The 19,817-nt window shown below is 50.8% G+C and overlaps 1 protein-coding gene and 1 long non-coding RNA gene across 3 annotated transcripts in view; both read left to right on the forward strand.

The window, feature by feature from the left end:
- Nucleotides 1-3,135, forward strand: part of LOC125104941 (uncharacterized) — a 32,360-nt gene extending 29,225 nt beyond the window's left edge. Inside the window, exon 3 of the long non-coding RNA XR_007128767.1 lies at nt 2,743-3,135. This is a non-coding gene — a long non-coding RNA (uncharacterized LOC125104941). The remainder of the gene's footprint in view (nt 1-2,742) is intronic.
- Nucleotides 3,136-6,015: 2,880 nt separating this feature from the next.
- Nucleotides 6,016-18,503, forward strand: ARPIN (actin related protein 2/3 complex inhibitor). 2 transcript variants are annotated; one of them, XM_047738652.1, is made up of 6 exons: nt 6,016-6,246; nt 7,531-7,606; nt 10,146-10,278; nt 13,179-13,385; nt 13,761-13,924; nt 14,863-18,503. In XM_047738652.1, exons 1-6 carry the CDS (start codon nt 6,155-6,157, stop codon nt 14,869-14,871), a joined length of 681 nt encoding a protein of 226 aa, XP_047594608.1. In that variant the 5' UTR covers nt 6,016-6,154; the 3' UTR covers nt 14,872-18,503. The 2 variants fall into 2 exon arrangements, with proteins under 2 accessions (XP_047594608.1, XP_047594609.1); XM_047738653.1 differs by lacking the exon at nt 6,016-6,246 and adding an exon at nt 6,583-6,797 and having other exon boundaries at nt 7,529-7,606.
- Nucleotides 18,504-19,817: the final 1,314 nt, after the last annotated feature.

Consider the following 19,817-nt stretch of genomic DNA (forward strand, 5'->3'; position numbering starts at 1 on the left):
ATTCTATTACCTTGTGGACTGTAATTTCCAGCACTATAAAACCCTATTTTAAAAAACCTGAGTTGATGCAGTTTGTGTTAAGTTCAGCCTTGTCTGCTATTCACGAGTATGACTCTGCCATTTTGGTTTGCATATTTCTCCTCTTTGCCAAGTCCTTTTATTTTTATCTTTCGGGGTCACTTTGTTTTAGAAAATTCTTGTATATGATTGTATTCGATTGGGTTCTTCAAAAAGCATAGCCTGAGACCAAATCTCTCATGCCACTCCTTTATTAGGGAATGCCATCCCAGGAAAGCCAGAGGAAGGGAACATCCCTGAGGGGCAGGGAAGCAAGACAGGCTAGTCCAAGTGTGCCCTAAGCAGTGGGTCACCACTTGGACATAAGAGGGAGTGCGCGTCTGATCTCATGGGATCATCTTCCAAGAGGCCATATGCCTTTTCAGCTGCTTTTCATCACAGTCTGTACAGGGAGAAAAAGGAGGCAGAATTTACCTGGCAGCTTCCATCACCCCACATTCTCAAATGTTCTCTCCGCAGGTGTTAACTCCCCTGCACTTCAGGGTCGTGCAAGGTTGGTGCCCAGAGGGCCCAGGTGTCTCCTGCTTTGGTATCAATATGGATGCCTCAGGGCGAGAGCGGGAGACATGCACAGGGGAGGGCTCAAGGCACCGCTGGGCTGTCCCCGCACAAAGTGAGCTGATGCAAGGAAGTTCCATCATCTCAGTGACAGCTGGAACGGAGCGAGCAGCTCTGTCACCCTGACAATCCGCTACAGAGCCTGACTTTGAGCAGTTTGCCCCGGAGCTACAGGAAACAAGAGTCTCCTTAAAGGCTACCGTACAGCTCCCCGGGGCACTTACAGATCCTGACGGCTGTGGGCTACCCCGAGCCTCTCATCTTCTTTCCGGCAGGTTTTCCATTGTTGCTCATACAAAGCTGGCCCATTCCATCTTTCTCATAATTCTCTTCGCCCCCAGACCCATCCCATGCCACAGACATTCCATCTCCCAGCTGAATGTCACCTCCTACCCACACTTCACCCCGTTGAACCACAGATGAAAACCCCAGGAAATCTGATGCCTCTTTGTGCCGATGGTGACCGCCACCCACTTTCCATAACAAGCGTCCTTCTTGCAAACAGACCTATAGGCAATTCAATGTCACAATCCTACACCCAGAGTCTTCTCCTAAGGGCCACCCTTGGGACCAATGGTCTTTGGAGGCAAGTGTTGAGATGCGGCCTCGAGGCGAGGCATGGAGGATTGTTGCTGTGTGAAGTGTGTTGGTACCCAAGCAGGGTGGGTCATCACCGAGAGGCCAGGACAGGACGGGTCAAAGGCCCTGGAGGCGTGTGAGGACCAGAGGCTCTGATGTGGCGTGAAGAGATGTCTGATACAAAGGCACACCATAGATTTTCTTTCCCAACAAGGCTTGTCCTATTTGCATTTATTGATGTAATGTGATGGATAGCTTTAGTTCTCCTTCTGGCATCTTATTTTATATTATGCTTTCTCTCTTCGCTGCTTCTTTTGTTTTGCATCTTTTGCTCTGCGTTGTGTATGTGTTTTCTTCAGGTGATTTCACTGCATCACTCTCTTTCTTCCGGAACCAGCAGACTTTGTCAAGACAAGATGTGTCAGATATGCTAAGATGTGTTGTGGTGCATAAAGCCTGAGACCACACACGTGGGCGCTTCTGGCCGGTTTTACTGTTGTCTCTTTCTGCTGTACAGAAATCCTGGTGAATTCAATTTTGCCCGATGCACACCAAATAGGACAAAAGGGTCATGGGTTTATAACGACATGGGTGGCGTTAGCGAGAACATTCCTGAGAAAACCTCCATCTTGACTAGGGTTAATAAGACCCAGTCCTCTGCTTATGGTTTTCCCTGTCTGGTGAGTGGGAGGAGCTTCTGCGCACCAGCTTCTCATTCTTCATGTTCTACAGTTTGTTCCTTCTCCTCTCCCCACGTGGGCTCAGTGCGAGGCGCTGCGGCACACATTTCTGCTGCGATGGGACCCCTTGTTCTGCCCCTTCGAGCCCTCCCCTGGGTGAGTCGGCCCAGAGGCTGGCGGGGCCCTCCTGTACCAGGACAGCTTGCAAAAACTGAATGATAGCGGGAAAGACTATAGACCCCGTAAATCTATCCCACAAAACCCAAACTAAACATATCTCATGTCAACTGTTCTCTCCTTCCAGTCCTTTGCAATATCATCTGACATGAAGCGAGGGAAAATTCAGGCCAAAAAAAAAAAAAAAGATACTGGTCTTGAGGCGGCTCAGTTGGTGAAGCATCTGCTTTCAGCAAAAGTCGTGATTCTGGGGTCCTGGGATCGAGTCCCGCTTCTCCCTCCACCCACCACCGCCCCCCACTTGTGTGTGCACACACACATACACACTCTCTCTCTCAAATAAATAAATAAAATCTTAAAGAAAAAAGCTATTGGTCTTAACTGACTGTACCCAAAACTGCCCTGTGAAAAATCTGTAAAAGCATATGCCCCTATGAAACATTATTTGGGGTCCTCAACCCTGTCCTTTAAATGGGCTGTTGAACTGAGGGGCCCAAAGCTTAACCTGTCTCCATGTTGTACCTCATGGTTTATAATTTAATGTAGAAACATCAATCACCTACAAATAGGTGTAAGGAAGTCCAACATAGTTCTGGTCTTTTCTCCATGATGATTGGTGTTCTTTAGGAAATACCAAAACCTTTAAAAAAATGTCTTCTTGTTTTTTTAGCTTCCTGTCTTGCTGGTGCCTGGTCTACCAGTTGTACTAATGGGGTACTGATGGAGCCCAGAAAGCAAGAGATTCCTCTTCCCAAGAAAGGATTTACAGCAGCTCTGTTCCATCGAACTTTCTGCAATGAAGGAAGTGTCCTGGGTCTGTTCTGTCCAAGGTGATAGCCACTAGCCACATGTTGCTAGCTATGAAGCCCTTGAAATGTGCCTGGTGAGACTGAATAATTGAATTCGACTTAGGTTTAATGAATTAAAACTAAAATTAAAATAGCCACATGTAGCTGGTAGCTGCCACGTAAGGAGTGGAGATTTGAAGCCACCAGAGTTGGAAGTTGATAGAAAGGGGAGGAGATGGGGGGCACGCCATCCACGTGGCTGCAACCAGCCTGAGGTTTTTTGCTTGTTTGTTTGTTCATTTTTTTTAAAAAAAGATTTTATTTATTTATTTGACAGACAGAGATCACAAGTAGGCAGGAAGGCAGGCAGAGAGAGAGGAGGAAACAGGTTCTCCACTGAGCAGAGAGCCCGATGCGGGACTCGATCCCATGAGACCATGACCCAAGCTGAAGGCAGAGGCTTTAACACACTGAGCCACCCAGGCGCCCCTTTTGTCTGTTTTTCCAAACTATTTTATTGAGGCATAATTGACGTACAAATTGTTGTACATATCTAATGCATACAACTTGATGAGTTTGGCGATAAGTACCCACCCAAAAAACTATTCACCATGATCTATGCCATAAACATACCTATTGTCTCCAAAAGTTTATTTATTACTATTATTATTTATTACTACTATTTTTTTATGTGTCTTATAAGAACTCTTAACATAAGATTTACCCTCTTAGGGATGCCTGCGTGGCTCAGTCGGTTAAGCAGCTGTCTTCGGCTCAGGTCTTGATCCCAGGGTCCTGGGATGGAGCCCTGTATCAGGCTCTCTGCTCAGTAGGGAACCTGCTTCCTCCTCTCTCTCTGCCTGCCTCTCTGCCTACTTGTGATCTCTCTCTGTCAAATAAATAAATAAAATCTTTTAAAAATTAAAAAAAAATTTACCCTTATAGTAAATTTTTAAATATACAAATCAATCTTCACTATAGGCACTGCACTGTGCAGTAGAATCTCTAGGTCTTTATTCATCTTGTATACCTGAAACTTTGCACCCTTTGACTTCTGCGCCCCCATTTCCCGCTCCCCCCAGCCCCTGACAACCACTATTCTATTCTCTGCTTCTGTGAGTGTGACTATTTTAGATCCCCCATGTAAATGAGATCATGCACTGTTGTCGTCCAGTTGTCTGATTTCTTTCACTTCCGGGTTCATCCTTGTTGTTGCAAATGGCAGGACTTCCTTCTTTTTTAAAAGGCTGAGTAATAGGGGCGCCTGGGTGGCTCAGTGGGTTAAGCCACTGCCTTCAGCTCAGGTCATGATCTCGGGGTCCTGGGATCGAGTCCCACATCGGGCTCTCTGCTCAGCGGGGAGCCTGCTTCCCTCTCTCTCTCTCTCTCTGCCTGCCTCTCCGTCTACTTGTGATCTCTCTCTGTCAAATAAATAAATAAAATCTTAAAAAAAAAAAAAAGGCTGAGTAATAGTCCATTGTATGTGCATGCCACATTTCCCCCCATCTAGCCATTGGTGAACATTTAGATGGCTTCCCCGTCTTGGCTATTGTGAACAACGCAGCAAGGAACATGGGAGGGCAGGCATCCGTTTGAGATCCTGGTTTCAGTTCCTTTGGATGTACACCCAGACGTGTGATTGCTGGATAATATGGTAGTTCTATTTTTAATTTCTTGAAAAAATTCTATTGTTTTCCACAGTGGCTATACCAGTTTACATTCCTACCAACAAGTGTATCAATTGCTAATACTTATCTTTTGTCTTTTTGATACCAGCCCTCCTAACAAGTGTGAGATGATACCTCATTGTGGTTTTGGTTTGCATTTCCCTGAGGATTAGTGATGCAGAGCAGATTTTCATGTACCTGTTCACCATGTGTATGTCTTCTTTGGAGAAATATCGATACAGTTTCTTTGCCCATCTTTTAATTGGGTTATTTGGGGTTTTGCTATTAAGTTGTAGGAGTTCCTTATATTAGCCAGGGGAGTTTTGAATAGAGAAAGCCCAGAGATAGTTCTGCTCAGAGCCCACTAGTGTTCTTGTCCTTCTCTCTCAGACTTTCTGGAACAGCCAAATAGGCCAGACTGAGGAGGAAGGAGGGGAGCTAACTAATCCGTTTGACACAGTGCCTAGGACCCATGAAAATGTTTTAGTTTCTTTAAAAAATTAGAAGAAAAAAGGAATTTTTAGGCTGAAGAAAATGTTTTAATATATAATATTAATATATTCATCTTTATGTCAACCCACACATAAATATATATATATATATATATATATATATATATATTTTTTTTTTTTTTTTAATCAGGGAAGGAGCCCTTGAAAACAAAAGGGCTTAGGACCCACCAAAGTCTTAATGTGCGTTGGGGGGGAAGGGTGCTTCCTCCACCATTGAGCTCATCTTGGACTCCCACGTATCTCCCAGACCACCCCGCCTATTGAATGCTCCCCCAGAGGCCACAGATGAATTCCATGAACGGGTCTAAGAGAACCCAGGCTCTCCAGCAATCCCTGGGTCAGAACAGACTCCTGCCCCCAGGCTTGGAAAATGCCCCTCTCTGCTCTTACATTCTTGGGCAGCGGGGAGTAGGGCGCTGGGGAGGGGTTCAAGAGCGGTACGGGAAGGCAGAGAGGGGAAATGCTCTGTGCTAGAGTGAGTTTACGAAGCCGAACCCGTACCACCCCTGGGATACCGACCCCGTAGAGAAAGAAGAATGGGCTCAGAGAGGTCGAGACACTTGCTCATGCTCACGCAGCTGGGATTCAAACCTCAGTATGACACCCAAGCACAGATCCCTGGAACCCCTTCCCCAGCCACTGTGGGACCTTGGGCAGAGCACGAAGAGCCCCTTCTGTGCTGACCATCCCGCCATCCCTGAAGACTGTGCCCTTTACTCCATTCCTGCTCCTTCCAGAGCTGATCCTGTAGGATCTCTGGGTCTCAATTTCCCCTTTGTTGGGACGTGCGTTGGGACGGGGTCTCCCTATAGGAACAAGGAAGGTAGGGAAAGAGAACTTGGCTCCCCTCCCCGCCCACAAAGAGGCCCCAACTGTGGGTCTTCCCGGAAGCCCACCTCCCCGCGCGCGCCGTCCCGCGGCAGGAATGGGGCTCGGCCCCTTTAAGTCCCGCCAGGGCTAGCCGGGGCCAGACCGCGCCCTTCCCGGATCCGCGCCTGAGAATCGCGGCCCGGCGCGCGCCCCCCGCGCTCCCCCCGCGCTCCCCCGCGTCAAGCCCGAGACCCCGCGCGCAGCCCGGGAGCGCCAGGCCTGCGGGCGCAGCGGCCGTGCGCGTCATGAGCCGCATCTACCACCACTGCGCCCTCCGGAACAAGGCGGTGCGGAGCGCGCGGCTGCCGGGGGCCTGGGACCCCGCCGCCCACCAGGGGTAGGCCGCTCTGCCCCCGCCTCCCCGACCCCCGGGGCCGGTTCTCCGTCCCCGGCGTGGAACCCGGGCTCCGGGATTGGGGAGGGGACTGCGATCCGGGTGCGGGGGGTAGAAAAGGCAGACATGGCCATAGCTACCCCACGACTCGCACCCCGGCGCTCCCCTCCGCCTTGCAGCCGGAGCGCACCCCCTAAAACACAGATCAGCTTAAAACTCCCCGCTGCCCCCCCCCCGCCGTACCCTTCCCGACGCTCAAAATCACCGACCTTTGTCTCAACCCCTCCCGGGCTGCGGCTGTGAACTCTAGCTACTGGCCTACGCGCCCTGCCTGCAGGCCTTGGCACAGGCCGCCCCACTTCCCGCCCCTGAAGGGAGGACGTAGTGCAGGGACCCCAGGAGCGCGGGGTAGTTGGCGTGGCCGTGGGAGGGCCGTGCCTGCCTGGTGGCGCGTGTGGGCTCCGGATGGGGAGGGGGTGGCTGTCGTCACCCGCAGTGGGGGTTATGAGAACAAATGGACCCTTCCATTTGCAGTTAGAAACGCAAGAATTTTGCAGGTGAGGCGATGGGTAGGGTAAGTAAAGTAGAGCGAGTTTCCGTTTTCACCTCCATCCTTCTCCCATTTCTGTGGCTCTAAAAAGGGAAGCCTCCGGTTCTTTTATGAAAACTAGAAGAGGGAAGCGGCAATCTAGTTCCTCTTGGGCTAGTCATGGAACTTCTAAGCTTGGGTTTTCCCACCTCTAGGTGGATACGAGCGAGGAGAAGAATAGAAAGTGCTTTAAGAGAGATGGGGGGAAAAAAAAACCCAAACAGGTGAAAAAGAAAGATACTCTATAGCAGCTTAGACCCCTCCCTCAAATTTGGCTTAATAAAAAAGTAAAATCCTTTATATTTAGTCAGCACTTAATAGTCTATAAACACCTTCACTTACACGATCTTATGCTGTGGTCATCACAGAAGCAGAGTGAGGTGGCTGTTACTCTCCCATTTTCTAGCTAGGAAGACTGAGGCTGTGCATTACAGTAAACCCTTGCACGAGGGGCCGCAGCTTGGTCTTGCAGCCTGAGGCTGTCCCCCCACCCTCTGCACTGCGTCCCAGCCTTTGGGGCCCTCCGAGGAATGGAGGACCTGTTCAGTACCAGGCCTGCTTGGGGGCCAGGCGACTAGGAGACACTTGTGGGCCCTGCTGCGGTCCCAGTGCAGGCTCCTACCTGGGCCATTGAACTTGTGGTTCTTCCCTGACAACTGACAGAAGCAGCGGATCCCTTCTTTCTCTCTCATCCCCAGGGGAAACGGCGTCCTGCTGGAGGGAGAACTGGTCGATGTGTCTCGCCACAGCATCTTGGACGCCCATGACAGGAAGGTGAGGATGCTTGCCAGGGGACACCTGCAGGGACTGGCTTCCGGGTCCCCAGCCACCAAGCCATCTCCCTGTGCTCGGCTCTGCCAGTGCACAGACTTGGGGTGCAGCTCATTCCCGGAGGGGCTCGTGTGACAGGTGGGGGTGAGTGGGGAGATAGCTGCCCAAAGGGGCCACTGGGTGGAAAGGGGCCAACTGGGACTGTGCTAGGCAGAGGACAGAGGGCAGGACCTGGGTTCTTGCTGATAAGACAGAGTAGCCCTAACCCCATTGGCGCTTTTGGGGCTGGGATTGGGAGGGTGGGAGCAGAAGGGGTAAGGTGACTGGTTCAGGGCTGAGGCTGTGGGTGCTGTGTGGCCGGAAGACGCTGTGAAGAGGCCTGTCACCTTCTGTTTAGAGCTCTGGGAGCCTTACTGGCTGGGCAGGATGAGGGGCTCTTTATTCTGGGAGGGCCGAGGGCCCAGACTCCTGGCTTCTGGTCTGGTGGTTCCCACTGCCCTGGGGCCTAATGGACAAGGGGAGAGCAGGTTAGCAGCCTGTGTGGGTGTGAGGGGTCGGCAGTGACCTTCCCCTTTCTGAGTACCACGTCTGTTCCTGGGAGGCTGCATGTCCTTGGAACTTTTTGGAATTGCATTATTTTAAATGTACTGGTGGAATTTGCTGTTAGAAGGACCCTTGAAGTTCTCCCTTTGCACAGTGGTGAATCTCTTGGCGTGGGCCTGCTCTTCTTTGAGCACCACTGTGTGTGCCTGGGCACTTTGGAAGTCTGGGTTTCTAGGACCTTGTGCATACAGGTGGGGACACTGGGGTGGGAGGTGGGTTGATGTATGAGGGGCCTTTGTCCAGCCTACAGTCTGCGTTATTGACCCTCCCCGGGGCTTCAGCTCCCATGTCCTTGTACCTTCTTCCCTTGCCCTCTCATGTCCCTGGGGTCATGCCCTCTGTCACCACACCATCTCAGGTGTGCTCACACACACCTCTGTGGCTTGCTGGTGTCGCTTTCCAGAGCACTAGTTCTGCATTTCCGCCCCCTTTCATATAGCCCCGCTCTCCTGTGCTGACCACCTTCATTCCTTGATCCCTAAAGCCGAGCTCATCTCGGTGCCCCCGAGGCAGGCCAGAGGCCTGGTGCTTCTCAGCGCCTGTTGCTGTCCTGTGGCCCTGGGGAGAGCCTCCGCTCCCCTACCCCCTCCTTAGTGTGCAAGTCAGGAGGGTAGACAACCAATCCAGAGCCCCCGGCCAGCCTGCCTTGCAAAGCCCCTGCTAGTTCACTCCAGCCTGTTGTGGGGCTCTCTTAGCCCTGCCCAAGCTCGCCCCCCTCAGTTCCCCCGCCCTATGATAAGGCTGCTGGCCACAGGCCTGCAAACCTCCGCTATCTCTTACTCCCTTCTCCCCCAGGCAAGCCGTGCCGGGTCCTATTGGCCTCCTCCCTTAACCATCCCTTCCCCGCCCTTCCCTTCCTCTTTCCACTGGCCTCGGATGAGCCTCAGGAATTTAGCCTGTCCTCTTCAAACCTTGCACCTGCCCCTCCTGCCTTCTGGCTGCCCCCAACGCTCATCCTTGCCCTGTTGCCAGCTTGTTTTCCAAAAGACCTCTCAGGATCTCACTGCCGCTCAGAAACCTTTGAGGATTCCTTCTTGTCCACCAGATCAAGTCCAAACTCTGAATACCAGCGCAGGGCCCATCTTGAACTGATGCTACTTACATTCTCAGCGTGGGTGCCCGCGAGGCCCCTGCGTGCCCTGTGTCACTCAGACACACACATGGGACCTTGACTTTGATTTCATACCCGTCCCCGGCTTTGAATAGTCTCCCTTCACCCTTCTTCCCCCGCAGTCCTAGGATCTCCACCCTCCGAGACCTCGCCTTTTCTGTTTTTCCTGGGAGGTGGATTCCTCTTCTCCAGTCTCTGGGTGGGGGGTGTGTGTTATCTGCCTGTTTGGCTTAGAGCAGCTGGCAAGCAGCATTGACAGCACCCTCCGTGTTTTCCATCGTGCTGCCTCCTCTGTCATCTCCTTGAACCTTTGCAACATTCCTGAAAGTAGACAGTATGTTGTCCCCATGCCACAGGGGAAACTGAGGCTGGGAGGGATTTGCCCCAGGTCCCACATGTGTTGGAAGAGGCACTATGGCTACCCGCACTCAAAACTCCCTTACAGTGCCCTTTCCACGGCACTTGGGTTTTTCACTCCTGCATTGCAGTATTTGGGGTCCTTGGCGCTTGGGTTATGGTTTTTTGTCTGTGTTTTCTGTCTCTGGCTGGGTGGAGACCTTGGGGTCAGGCACGGGGCCTGCCATCTCACGGCTGTCTACGTGGTTCATTTTGTGTGGCAGGTGCTGTGCTAAGCACACGATTAGATGAATGAATGACTATGTTGGGGGGTGGTGGCATCTGCCCAAGCTTGAGTATCTTTCAGCGCTGAGGTGGGATTCAGGATGGAGGGAGATGTTAGGGGGCGGTTTGCCGTGGAGCCCTGTGGGGAGTGTGTGTGTTGGAGGGAGGGGGGAGGGAAGCGGCCCCCCACTCTCTCTCTGGCCCCAGGAGCGCTACTACGTGCTGTACATCAAGCCCAGTCGCATCCATCGCCGGAAGTTCGACCCCAAGGGAAATGAGGTTGAGCCCAACTTCAGCACCACCAGGAAGGTCAACACGGGCTTCCTCATGTCGTCCTACAGTAGGTATCCTCCATCATTCCTCTCTCAGGGCCTCCTGAGCCTGTGACCTTTCTGTGTCTCTAGGGGGTCCCTTGGCCCTAGTGAGTGTCTTCTCAGTGTGGCTGGCCTTGAAGCCCATTTCTGGCCTGAGGGCCCCTGGCTGGACTCCTTTCTGCCCCCACTTTCACTCAGAGGATCCCTAGGGCCCCACCTCAATCCTCAGGGCCTGGCTGGCCTCCCACCTCCTGCCGACTCCTGGAGTCTGGCAGAGTCGTCCGTGTACAGTGTACTCTGGGCTCTCGCTGTCTTCTAGTCCAGGCTCCATTTTCCTGCCCAAATTCCCATGGGATTCTTAGGCCCTTTGTGACTTCATTCCTCTTTCCAGTTTTGGCTCTACAAGGACGTCTTTGCTGTCTGCCCCTGTGGAAGAAGGTTTTAAGGTTGAATGAGAATCCATCCATCCATGCCTCTGTCGGTTTACTCATTCGTGCTCTCAGTTGTCCGTTCATTCTCTGATTATTTAATGAGCATCTGTGCTGGACCAGGCCCTGAGCCACATGTGGAGCTGCCTGTTCGTCCCTGGACGAACACGACTCAGACCTGCACTCGAGATGTCCTCAGTCTGGTAGCGGAGATGGACGGGCCCGGGACTGGAGCCCAGGCAGGGATGGTCAGGGGCTGCCCTGGAGGAGGGGACAGCAGGACCAAATGCTGAAGGAAAAGCAGGAGTCAGCAGGGTGCCAGGGCTGGGAAGGGCGTTTCAGGAGGGGGCTGTGTACCAAGGCATGCTGGGAGCTGGGGGCCCCTGATGCAGGGGGAGGAGAAGCATCTAGGGATGCAGGGGCCAGGTCGAGAAGGGCCCCAGAAGGGACACTCACCCAAGGGTTCAGGGGAGCCCTGTCATGGGTAGTTTTAAGTAGGAGAGCGACATGATTAGAACGCTTTTTAACAATCCCCGAGGGGAGACCAGCAGGCCTGTTAGGAGGCTGTGGTGGCTGAATTAAGGGCCTGTGGGTGGGGATGGAGAGACTGGATAGATTGGAGACAGAGGAGGGACCGTGGCCTCAGTGCTTCAAGACAAGGAGAGTGAAGGAGGAATCAGGGACGACCCCCTGGGTTTGGGCTTGGCTGCAGGTGTGGGGAGAAGCATTCTGTCTGGGACCTGTGGACCTGTGGGAAACTGTGGTCGCAGTTTCAGGTAGAGGGGCCTGCAAGTGCACTGGGGCCTTGGGGCCACAGTTCTAGAACGCAGGAAGCAGGCTGGGCTGGAGGCACATGTTCAGAAGTTGTTATGCATTGCTGGTCCTGAAGCTAGGAAAGTGGATGGAGTTGCCCAGGAGGCCATCTTGGGGAAGAGCAACCCGGGAGAACAGGGAAGGAGCCTGTAAAGGCAGGAGAGGGACCCCTGCAGAGGCCGGGGTTGGGGGGAAGCCTGTGTGTCTCTGAGGCCCAGTGAAGGTGGGGGTGAGGTAGTGATGAGGTCAGGTGCTGTCTCAGCCCCAGGAAAGTGGGGGCCACTGAGCCTCCAGTGGGCTCACAGTGAAGAGCTCCCAGTGACCCTAGTCAGTGTGGGGGTAGGGGCTTCTGAAGTAGTGGGTGTCAAAGCCAGAATTCAGGAGGGCATTGAGGAAAGATTTGGTAGGGAGAAGGAGAGCCTGGTCCCCGAGGAGGGGGAGTGGATGGGATCTGGAGCCCAGATCTGGGGGAGCTGGCTAGAGGTCGGAGGGGGACCCATGGTCCTTTGAGATGGAAACAGAAGGGAGGAGGAGAGGTTTCATGTGCTTATCAGTAGATTGACAGGCAGGTGGTATTAGGGGGTTCTTGGGAAGTGGAGGTGAGGTGGTTTGGTTCCTCAGGGACATTGAGCAGAGCGAGGGCTGAGGAGTAGGGAGCAGTTCAAAAGCCCTTGGTGGGAGTGAGGTATGTGGGGGAACCCCAAAAAAGCATTCCTGACGGATCTTGGAGGTTTTACACCCTGAATGGAACGCAGTGTGGGCTCCATGGGCCAGCTGGCTGCTCTCTCCAGCCGAAGCCCTGCCCCCATCTGTTGGCATCTGTTGGCATGGAGAGGGCCACCTGCGGGACAGTTTTGGGTCGCTGAGCTGGGGGGTGGCTGTGCACACCTTTGTGAGGTCTCAGGGCCTTGCGAGTCCTCACTTCTCAGTCTGGGACACCTCTGCCCACCCCCCACGCTCTGGTCCCCAACCCAGGATCTCCAGATTTGGGACATTCAGGGCTGGCAGGTGAGCCTGTTGGAATTCTCCCTGAGCCTTGAGCTTTGCCAGGACTGGGATGAGCAGGCAAAGGGGGAGGACGGGCACCGCCATGGTTGGCTATTCATTCCAGCAGTTCCAGCCCTACCAGGAGCCCCCGAGAGCCGGGAGAGAACCCTCCTCATCACTGCGGCCTCCATGGGGAGGCATGCGTGGAGGCTTTGCATCCTGCCTCTTTCCCTGACTAGCTGTGTGATCTGGGGCAACTTACCTGACCTCCCTAAGCCTTCGTTTTCTCCTGTGTCAAAAAGGCATAATTAAGACATTTACTTGCATTGAGGGTTTCCCGCATGCCAGGCACCGTGCTGACTGCTTTCCGTGTGTTACTTCATGTACACCTCACGTCCGTCCTAGCAGGTGGGTACAGTTTTTATCCCCACCTGTCAGGCCCAGGGAGGTTAAGTCACCTGCCGGAGCTCACATGGCTTGCAAACAGATCGGCACCAGGCAGCCTGGCTCCGGGGCCCACACCCATACCTCCTCTGCCAGGAAGCCCTCGGTGAGTCCTGGCACCATGGGGACGCGGAGCCCTCGCTTCAGGTGGTTCCGTGTGCGTAGAGCCCTCTGGCCTCACCTGGCTCCCGAAAGGCCCTCCTGCGTGCTTGCCACTCCAGCAGTAATGACCTTCTCGTGCTGTGTGCCTGCAGAGGTGGAGGCGATGGGGGACACCGACAGGCTCACGCCCGAGGCCCTGAAGGCACTGGTACAAAAGCCAGAGCTGCTTGCGCTGACAGAGAGCCTTACCCCCGACCAGACAGTGGCGTTCTGGATGCCCGAGTCGGAGATGGAGGCCTTGGAGCTGGAGCTGGGGGCCGGGGTACGGCTGAAAACTCGAGGCGACGGCCCCTTCCTGGGTGAGCATGTTCCCGTGGCCTGTAGAGGCTCTTGGCCTTCTGCCTGAGGCTCCCCTACCCCTCCTGCTCAGAGCTCATGGGAGCAGGCCAGGTCTGCTTAGTCCTGAGATCTGTTCCTAAGTGTCTGGACAAGTGCCCTGGGGCCAACAGCCTAAACACTCTGGATCCTGGGGGAGCCACCCCATCCCATGGTTCCTGTGGGTGATGTCTCCTGTCTAGCACCTAGAGATCACACTCAGGGCCTCCCCGAGGGCACCCAGGTCTGAGAGAACAGTGGTTTAACCCGGGCCTAGGGGACCCCAGCAGATCAGGCCAGCCCCCAATATGTTTCCAAAATAGGGAGGCGGGGCCATTCAACTTCTTCCCTTCTTTCAGAGTCCTTAGCCAAACTTGAGGCTGGAACAGTGACCAAGTGTAATTTTGCTGGTGATGGAAAGACAGGGGCATCCTGGACAGACAACATTATGGCACAGAAGTCTTCGGTGGGAGCCGTGGAGGAGACCCGAGAGCAGGGGGACGGGGCCGAGGACGAGGAGTGGGTAGGTCACGAGCGATGACCGTGGGCCCGGCGTTGGTACAGTTTATCTCTCGACAGGAGTTTTGTCTGTAGGGGCTGAGGTTGTGTGTAGGACAAGGACACGGCAGCGTACATTGTATGCCCCCAGCTTTGGTGGAATTCCACGGGATTCCCAAGAATGAGTCAGCCTCAGGAAAATTCTTTTCAAGGAGTGAAGGGTGACCACTTGAGACCTTTCTTTTTTGATGGGTCTGAGCTGTGCCAATCTACAAGAAAGTCCCAAAGATTAATAAAAGCAAGGGATGGAAAAAAATGGACCATGGAGGGGAACCGGTGAAACCTGATGCCGTTGGATCTCCAAACATTTTCACTTCAAGTGAATACATTAGCCATGTTGCGGCAGCTGAGCTGAATGAGGTTTGTTTTTGTTTTGTTTTTTTTCCCCTCCTTCGTTCTGGGCTCCCTGCCCAAAGTGGCTGGAAGATGGCTGGCTTGGTCCTCACTAGGTTGTTGTGTGTTGGGGGGGGGGGGCGCATGCGTGCGTGCCAAAGGTCAGCCCCTAGTTGATCTTCAGTCCATCCACAGTGGATGTGTTTTTCTCAAGCTTATTTCACCTGAAGATTTGAATTGATGTCAAAAGGCCCCAAATTGAACATTTAAAACAAAGTCCCAGAAAGATGGGCTATTTATCTAGGTGATGCTGATAATGACATTCGCCGGAGAAAGCAGGGAAGGAAGAATGGAGGGTCTGGATTCCTCTTTGTCATAGTAAAGTGAGTCTCAGAATGAAACATGATTGGAGCTGCCAGGCCAGCTCCCTGGTCCTCTCGAACAAGGTGAAGCCAAGAAAGGTGGCTGAGGGCTCCATTGGTACCCCTCAGTGGGACCCTTGTTGGTCTGGTGACTTGTAGAAGACTTTTATGAAATGCACTTTGTTCAATTCTCTTCCTTAACCCCTAGGATGACTGAGGTGAGTGGGCATGAAGCGTCTCTGAGGCCACCAGCACTGCTGAGACTGTGATCCGTCAACATCTACTCTGGAGTTCAAGGGAACAGTCCACCAAGCCTTCCCTGGTTCTTCCTCCAGCTGCCCCAGAATACTCTTGGAATAAGCACTGCTAAAGTCAAATCCATGACCGTGACATGACCAATGTCGCCCCACGCTGTGGCTCCTGGAGGGGCCCTCCCTGGATGTGAGTGTAGATCTCTTAGACCTTTCCACCGTGGCCCTTGCCCTGAATGGCAGCCTTGTTTCTAGAGGCAGGCAGTGGAATTGAACTTGGTCTTGGTGTACACTTGGGAAATGGCCCTCATCTGCATGCTTTCCCCTGTCCTTGTATATCCTGCCTTCCTCCCTCACCTGCCCCCTACCGCCAGGGCTCTGAGCTGTAGCCTTTGCTTTCCTGTTCAAACCTTCTTGTTCCCTCTGTGCCCTTTTCCTTCCCCAGAGCTGCCAGTTCTTTATTCCTCCTCTGGTTCTCTGCAACATTGCGGGGCTTCCTGTCTCCTGACCTCCCTGTCTGATGGGGATGCTGTTCTCAGGGAGGCCTAGGGTCTTCCCAGGTGGCTGGTCCCCACCTTGCAGGCTTACTCTGCCAGGCCACATTTTGATAAAACCTTTGTTTTTGTTGTTTTGTACTTTGAGAACTTTTTATGAGTGAGTAAACCTTCAGAAAAGGATTCCTGTGCATTGACTGGGTCATGTCAGGTGTCAACAGTCTTCCAGCTGAGCAATGATCCTATAAGAAGGAAGCCGCGTCTTTTTGATCATGAACATCGCCTTGCTGGGTAGTGTTCCCGCACTCAGATCTGAGATGGGACGTGGAGTCAAATGGAGCAGAGACTTGGTGACATTCGGATCCTGCTGGCCTCAGGGACAAGATAGGGTGGTGGTGAACTAACAATTATTGAGTCTCCTAATATGTCAAACACAGCACTAGATGCTTTCCATGATGGTAACTTAGCCCCTGACCTGCTTCCTGGTGCGAGCGCCCATATCCCCCGTTTTTCAAAAGTTTATGTTATAACACTTGGCTTTTATGAAAGACCTACCTTAGTACCTGTTTTTTCTAATCAAAAGAAATCTGCAGAGGGTTTTCATTTTTATGATAATAAGGCCAAAAGAAAAAAGAAAACGGCATTCAGCATTTGTGTGCACCCCAAGTGGTGAGAGGGACCCCACCCATCTCCTTCCCCGGGAACTGTACCCAAGCATCAAGCCCCTAGAGCTTTGAACTGTGTCTGGGAGCATCTGTGCTTTACTGCAATGGATTTTGTGCACGTGTTAGCAAGATGTGCCCTAAGGTTTCAGAAAAGCCTAAGAGAACGCTCATTTCCCCATGGAAACTAATGGTGAGTGCTTCCTCACTGCCTCTCATAGGGTTTGTAGGAATGCTGTACTTTTTCGATAGTGGGGGAAACCTGTACTTGCTAAGAGCTTGCAACCTCTTACTTAACTGTCCCAACAATCCCGGGAGGTATGTGTGATTATTCCCATTTTAAAATTTCATATGATTTTGAAACTTAGAGGCTCCATCCGTAGTATATAGAGGAGAGGAATTTCAACCCAGGCAGTCCGATTTCAAACTCTATAATCTTCACTGGGTTATTCTCCTTCCACATGTATACTACAGGGGAGGAAAGGGGCTCTGGAGGGGTTAAGGCAATTTCCCCAGAGTCACAGCTAATAAGTGGCACAGCCAGGATTTAAATCCAGGGCTGTGGAAAGTCAAGCTTATGTTCTCCACCTGCCCCCCATCCACCATCCTTTGCTTCTTGACCTACAGAAGGACCTTGGACACAGGGGCCAGAGGAGTCCTGGCCCTGTGAAGTGGGGTTATATCCCTAGACGTTAGGGAACTTGCCTAAACCCTTGACTGCTGATCTGTCCAGGCTGAAATCTGTTCCATTGGTATTAGCAGTTGAGCAGGTAATATTATGCTTCCCAAACTTATTATCATGGTTCCAATTTTCATTTACCTTCTTGCATATTTGAGCCTGGGCTTGACAATATGGCCATGAGGCTTGGGATTCACGCTTCAGTGAGGCCACCTGAAGTCACGGGTTACTGGTCTGCTTACGGATCTCTTGTGTTCTTGTCGCCCTTTTCTTAGTTTAGATCCCTGTGACCTCTCACCTCGACAGTTATAGAAGCTGCCTCCCTGGTGTCCTGTGTCTGAATGGGGCTGGCTGGGTGTTGAGCGTGCTGGGACCTCAGTCATGGGGGTGGCCAGGGAAGCAGTTAAGCAGCAGGAGGACTGGAGATAGTGACTGGGAGTAGAGACACCCAGTGAGGGCATCCTGCTGCCCATAGCACTAGGGACAAAGGGTATGGCAAGGTCATACAGGCAGGCCACCATTCCATAAAAGGAGGTCCAGTGTGTCAGTGGGGGAAGCCCTGGACAAAAAATGGGCAGGAGAGAGATGAAGGAAGGAGGGAAGGAGAGAAGGAGGAGAAGGACAGTGGGATGGAGAAAGGTAAAGGCCTTTGTGGCTGGAGCTCAGAGAACGGGTGGAGATGTTGGAGATGATGCAGGACATCAGGCATGGTATTTTTAGCATGTTAAGTATTTTAGGACTTTATCCTTAACTTCCTGGAAGCCACTGATTCTGGGGAGAGTGGTACAATTTGATTTGTTTCTATCGAAGATCATTTGACTACAGAGAAGCTGAAGGCAATGAGCCCAACTGGGAGACTGCCTTAATTGTCACAGTGAGAGGTTAGATAGAGTGTGTAGCGAGGGGAGTGGAGATGGAAAGAAGTCCAGGTAGATGGAGGAGAAAAGGGATTTTCCAGCAAGACATGAGCACCTGAAAAGCCATGGAGGTGGGGGTGGGGCCTGCTCCTGGAATATTGCGTCCCTGGTTGTTATATCATACCTACACGTAAAATTTGATAATCCTTTTTCAATTAATGTTATATAATCGCTTCCCATGTTGCTACAGAGTCTTCATAACCATTGTTTTTTAAGATTGACTGCCATTTAGCAGCTCTATCATTGTCCAATTTTGGGGTAATTAATTGACTCCTACTTGGAGCTAATATAATTAACATGTCAGTAAGTGTTCTAGATTATGTAGTTCCCTAAATTTCACCCCTACACCCTCCCTGTCCTGCCCCCCCACCATATTTTTGTATCTTGGGGTTATTTCTTTAGAGTCCAATTCCCAGGAGTCAGATTACTGGGAATCTAGGAGTCTTCTGCAGAAGTTTTTTTAGATTGTCAAATTGCTTTCCAAAAGGGTTGTTCTGAGTTATAATTTCACCAGCACTGTAGGAGAGGACCTTTTCCATGCTACCTTTGCCAGAATTGGGTGTAATAACATTTGAAAAATGGTATTTGATAAGGTAAAACAATACTTTAAAGTTAATAGTTTGCGATTAGCTTTTCTCTTCCATTAATAGCGAGCTTAAAGATTCTTTCCATGTTAATTACCTAGATATATTTCCTCTTTGCTTACTCAGTTTCTTTGCCTGTTGATACACTGAAGGTGGAGGTCTTTTCGGTTATATTTTAAATATAACAACTTACCATATTTTATCAACTTCTGTTTTTAAAAAATTGATTTTTTTTTACAAACATAAAATCTTTATATAGATACATCTGTTGGCTTTTTGTGATTTTTTTATTGCTTCTAGGTTTATATTCTCCTTTCAGATGTTAGATACTCAGTTTCAATTCCTTCATTTTTGGTTATTACCTGGTTTCACAGTTAAGGCCTTAATCCACTCTGCCTTTAATTTGTGAAAGGGTAGGAAGTGAGATGACTAAATAGCTTATTTTCAAATTATTAACCAGTTCTCCCAATACAGTTATTGGCTTCCTTCCCACTCTCAAGTTACAATGTCTCCTACATCACATATTAAAGTTATTTTATACTTAAATTATTATTCTATTTCAATGTCTCCCTATAGTGACAATTTGAACTATCATAGTAGGTTTTAATAGTTGGTAGAGCTAGGTTTCCCTTATTACTCTTCTGTTTTAGTATTTTGTTATTTCTCCTCAACATTTGAAACATTTTGTCAAGTTTCAGTGCATATTAATTGACTTCATTTTTTTTTTTTTTCTAAGTATGCTCCCCAACTGGGGTGTAGTCCAACGCGGGGCTTGAACTCACAGCCCTGAGATCAAGACCTGAGTTGACATCAAGGGTCAGATGCTTAACTCTTGGATATTTTTTAACTTAAAAAAAAATCTGGCTACAAGAGTAATACATATTTATTTTAGAAAATTCGAAAAAATAAAAGACATCAAATTTCACTGCTTTGTTAAATTGCTTATGTACCACTCAGTTAAATGCCATGCATTGCTCCAAGTGCTTACAAACAACTGATTTTGTATTTATAACCGTCTAAGTGGAATAGTTTTTTTTCAAGTAGAAAAGAGCCTAGTTTTAAAGTAAAGGAAACTGGGTGCCTGGGTGGCTCACTTGGTTAAGCGACTGCCTTCAGCTCACGATCCTGGAGTCTTGGGATCGAGTCCCGCATTGGGTTCCCAGCTCCACGGGAAGTCTGCTTCTCACTCTGACCTTCTCCTCGCTCATGCTCTCTCTCTCAAATAAATAAAATATTTTAAAAACAAATAATAAAGTAAAGGAAACTGATACTATGCCTGTTTTACAGATGAAGGTGCTTGCCCAAAGTACCCAGGTGGTCACCGGAGCCAGGGTTATAACCAGGGCAGTGCTGAACACTGAGTGATGCTGACATTCCACTAGACATGATTATTATTTGTATTTGATTGTATCTACTTAGTCTTTTACACAGTGGGATGTCCATGTACATACCTTGTGTGATCTTTCACTTACGGATAGGCCAAGAACACTTATCTATACTGTAAACATTTCACAGTATTATTTTCAATGACCTTTTAGTATTTCTCATGTGCATGCCAAAAAAGGCACTTAACAAA

The sequence above is a fragment of the Lutra lutra genome, chromosome 7, assembly GCF_902655055.1.
Source record: "Lutra lutra chromosome 7, mLutLut1.2, whole genome shotgun sequence".
NCBI lineage: Eukaryota > Metazoa > Chordata > Mammalia > Carnivora > Mustelidae > Lutra > Lutra lutra.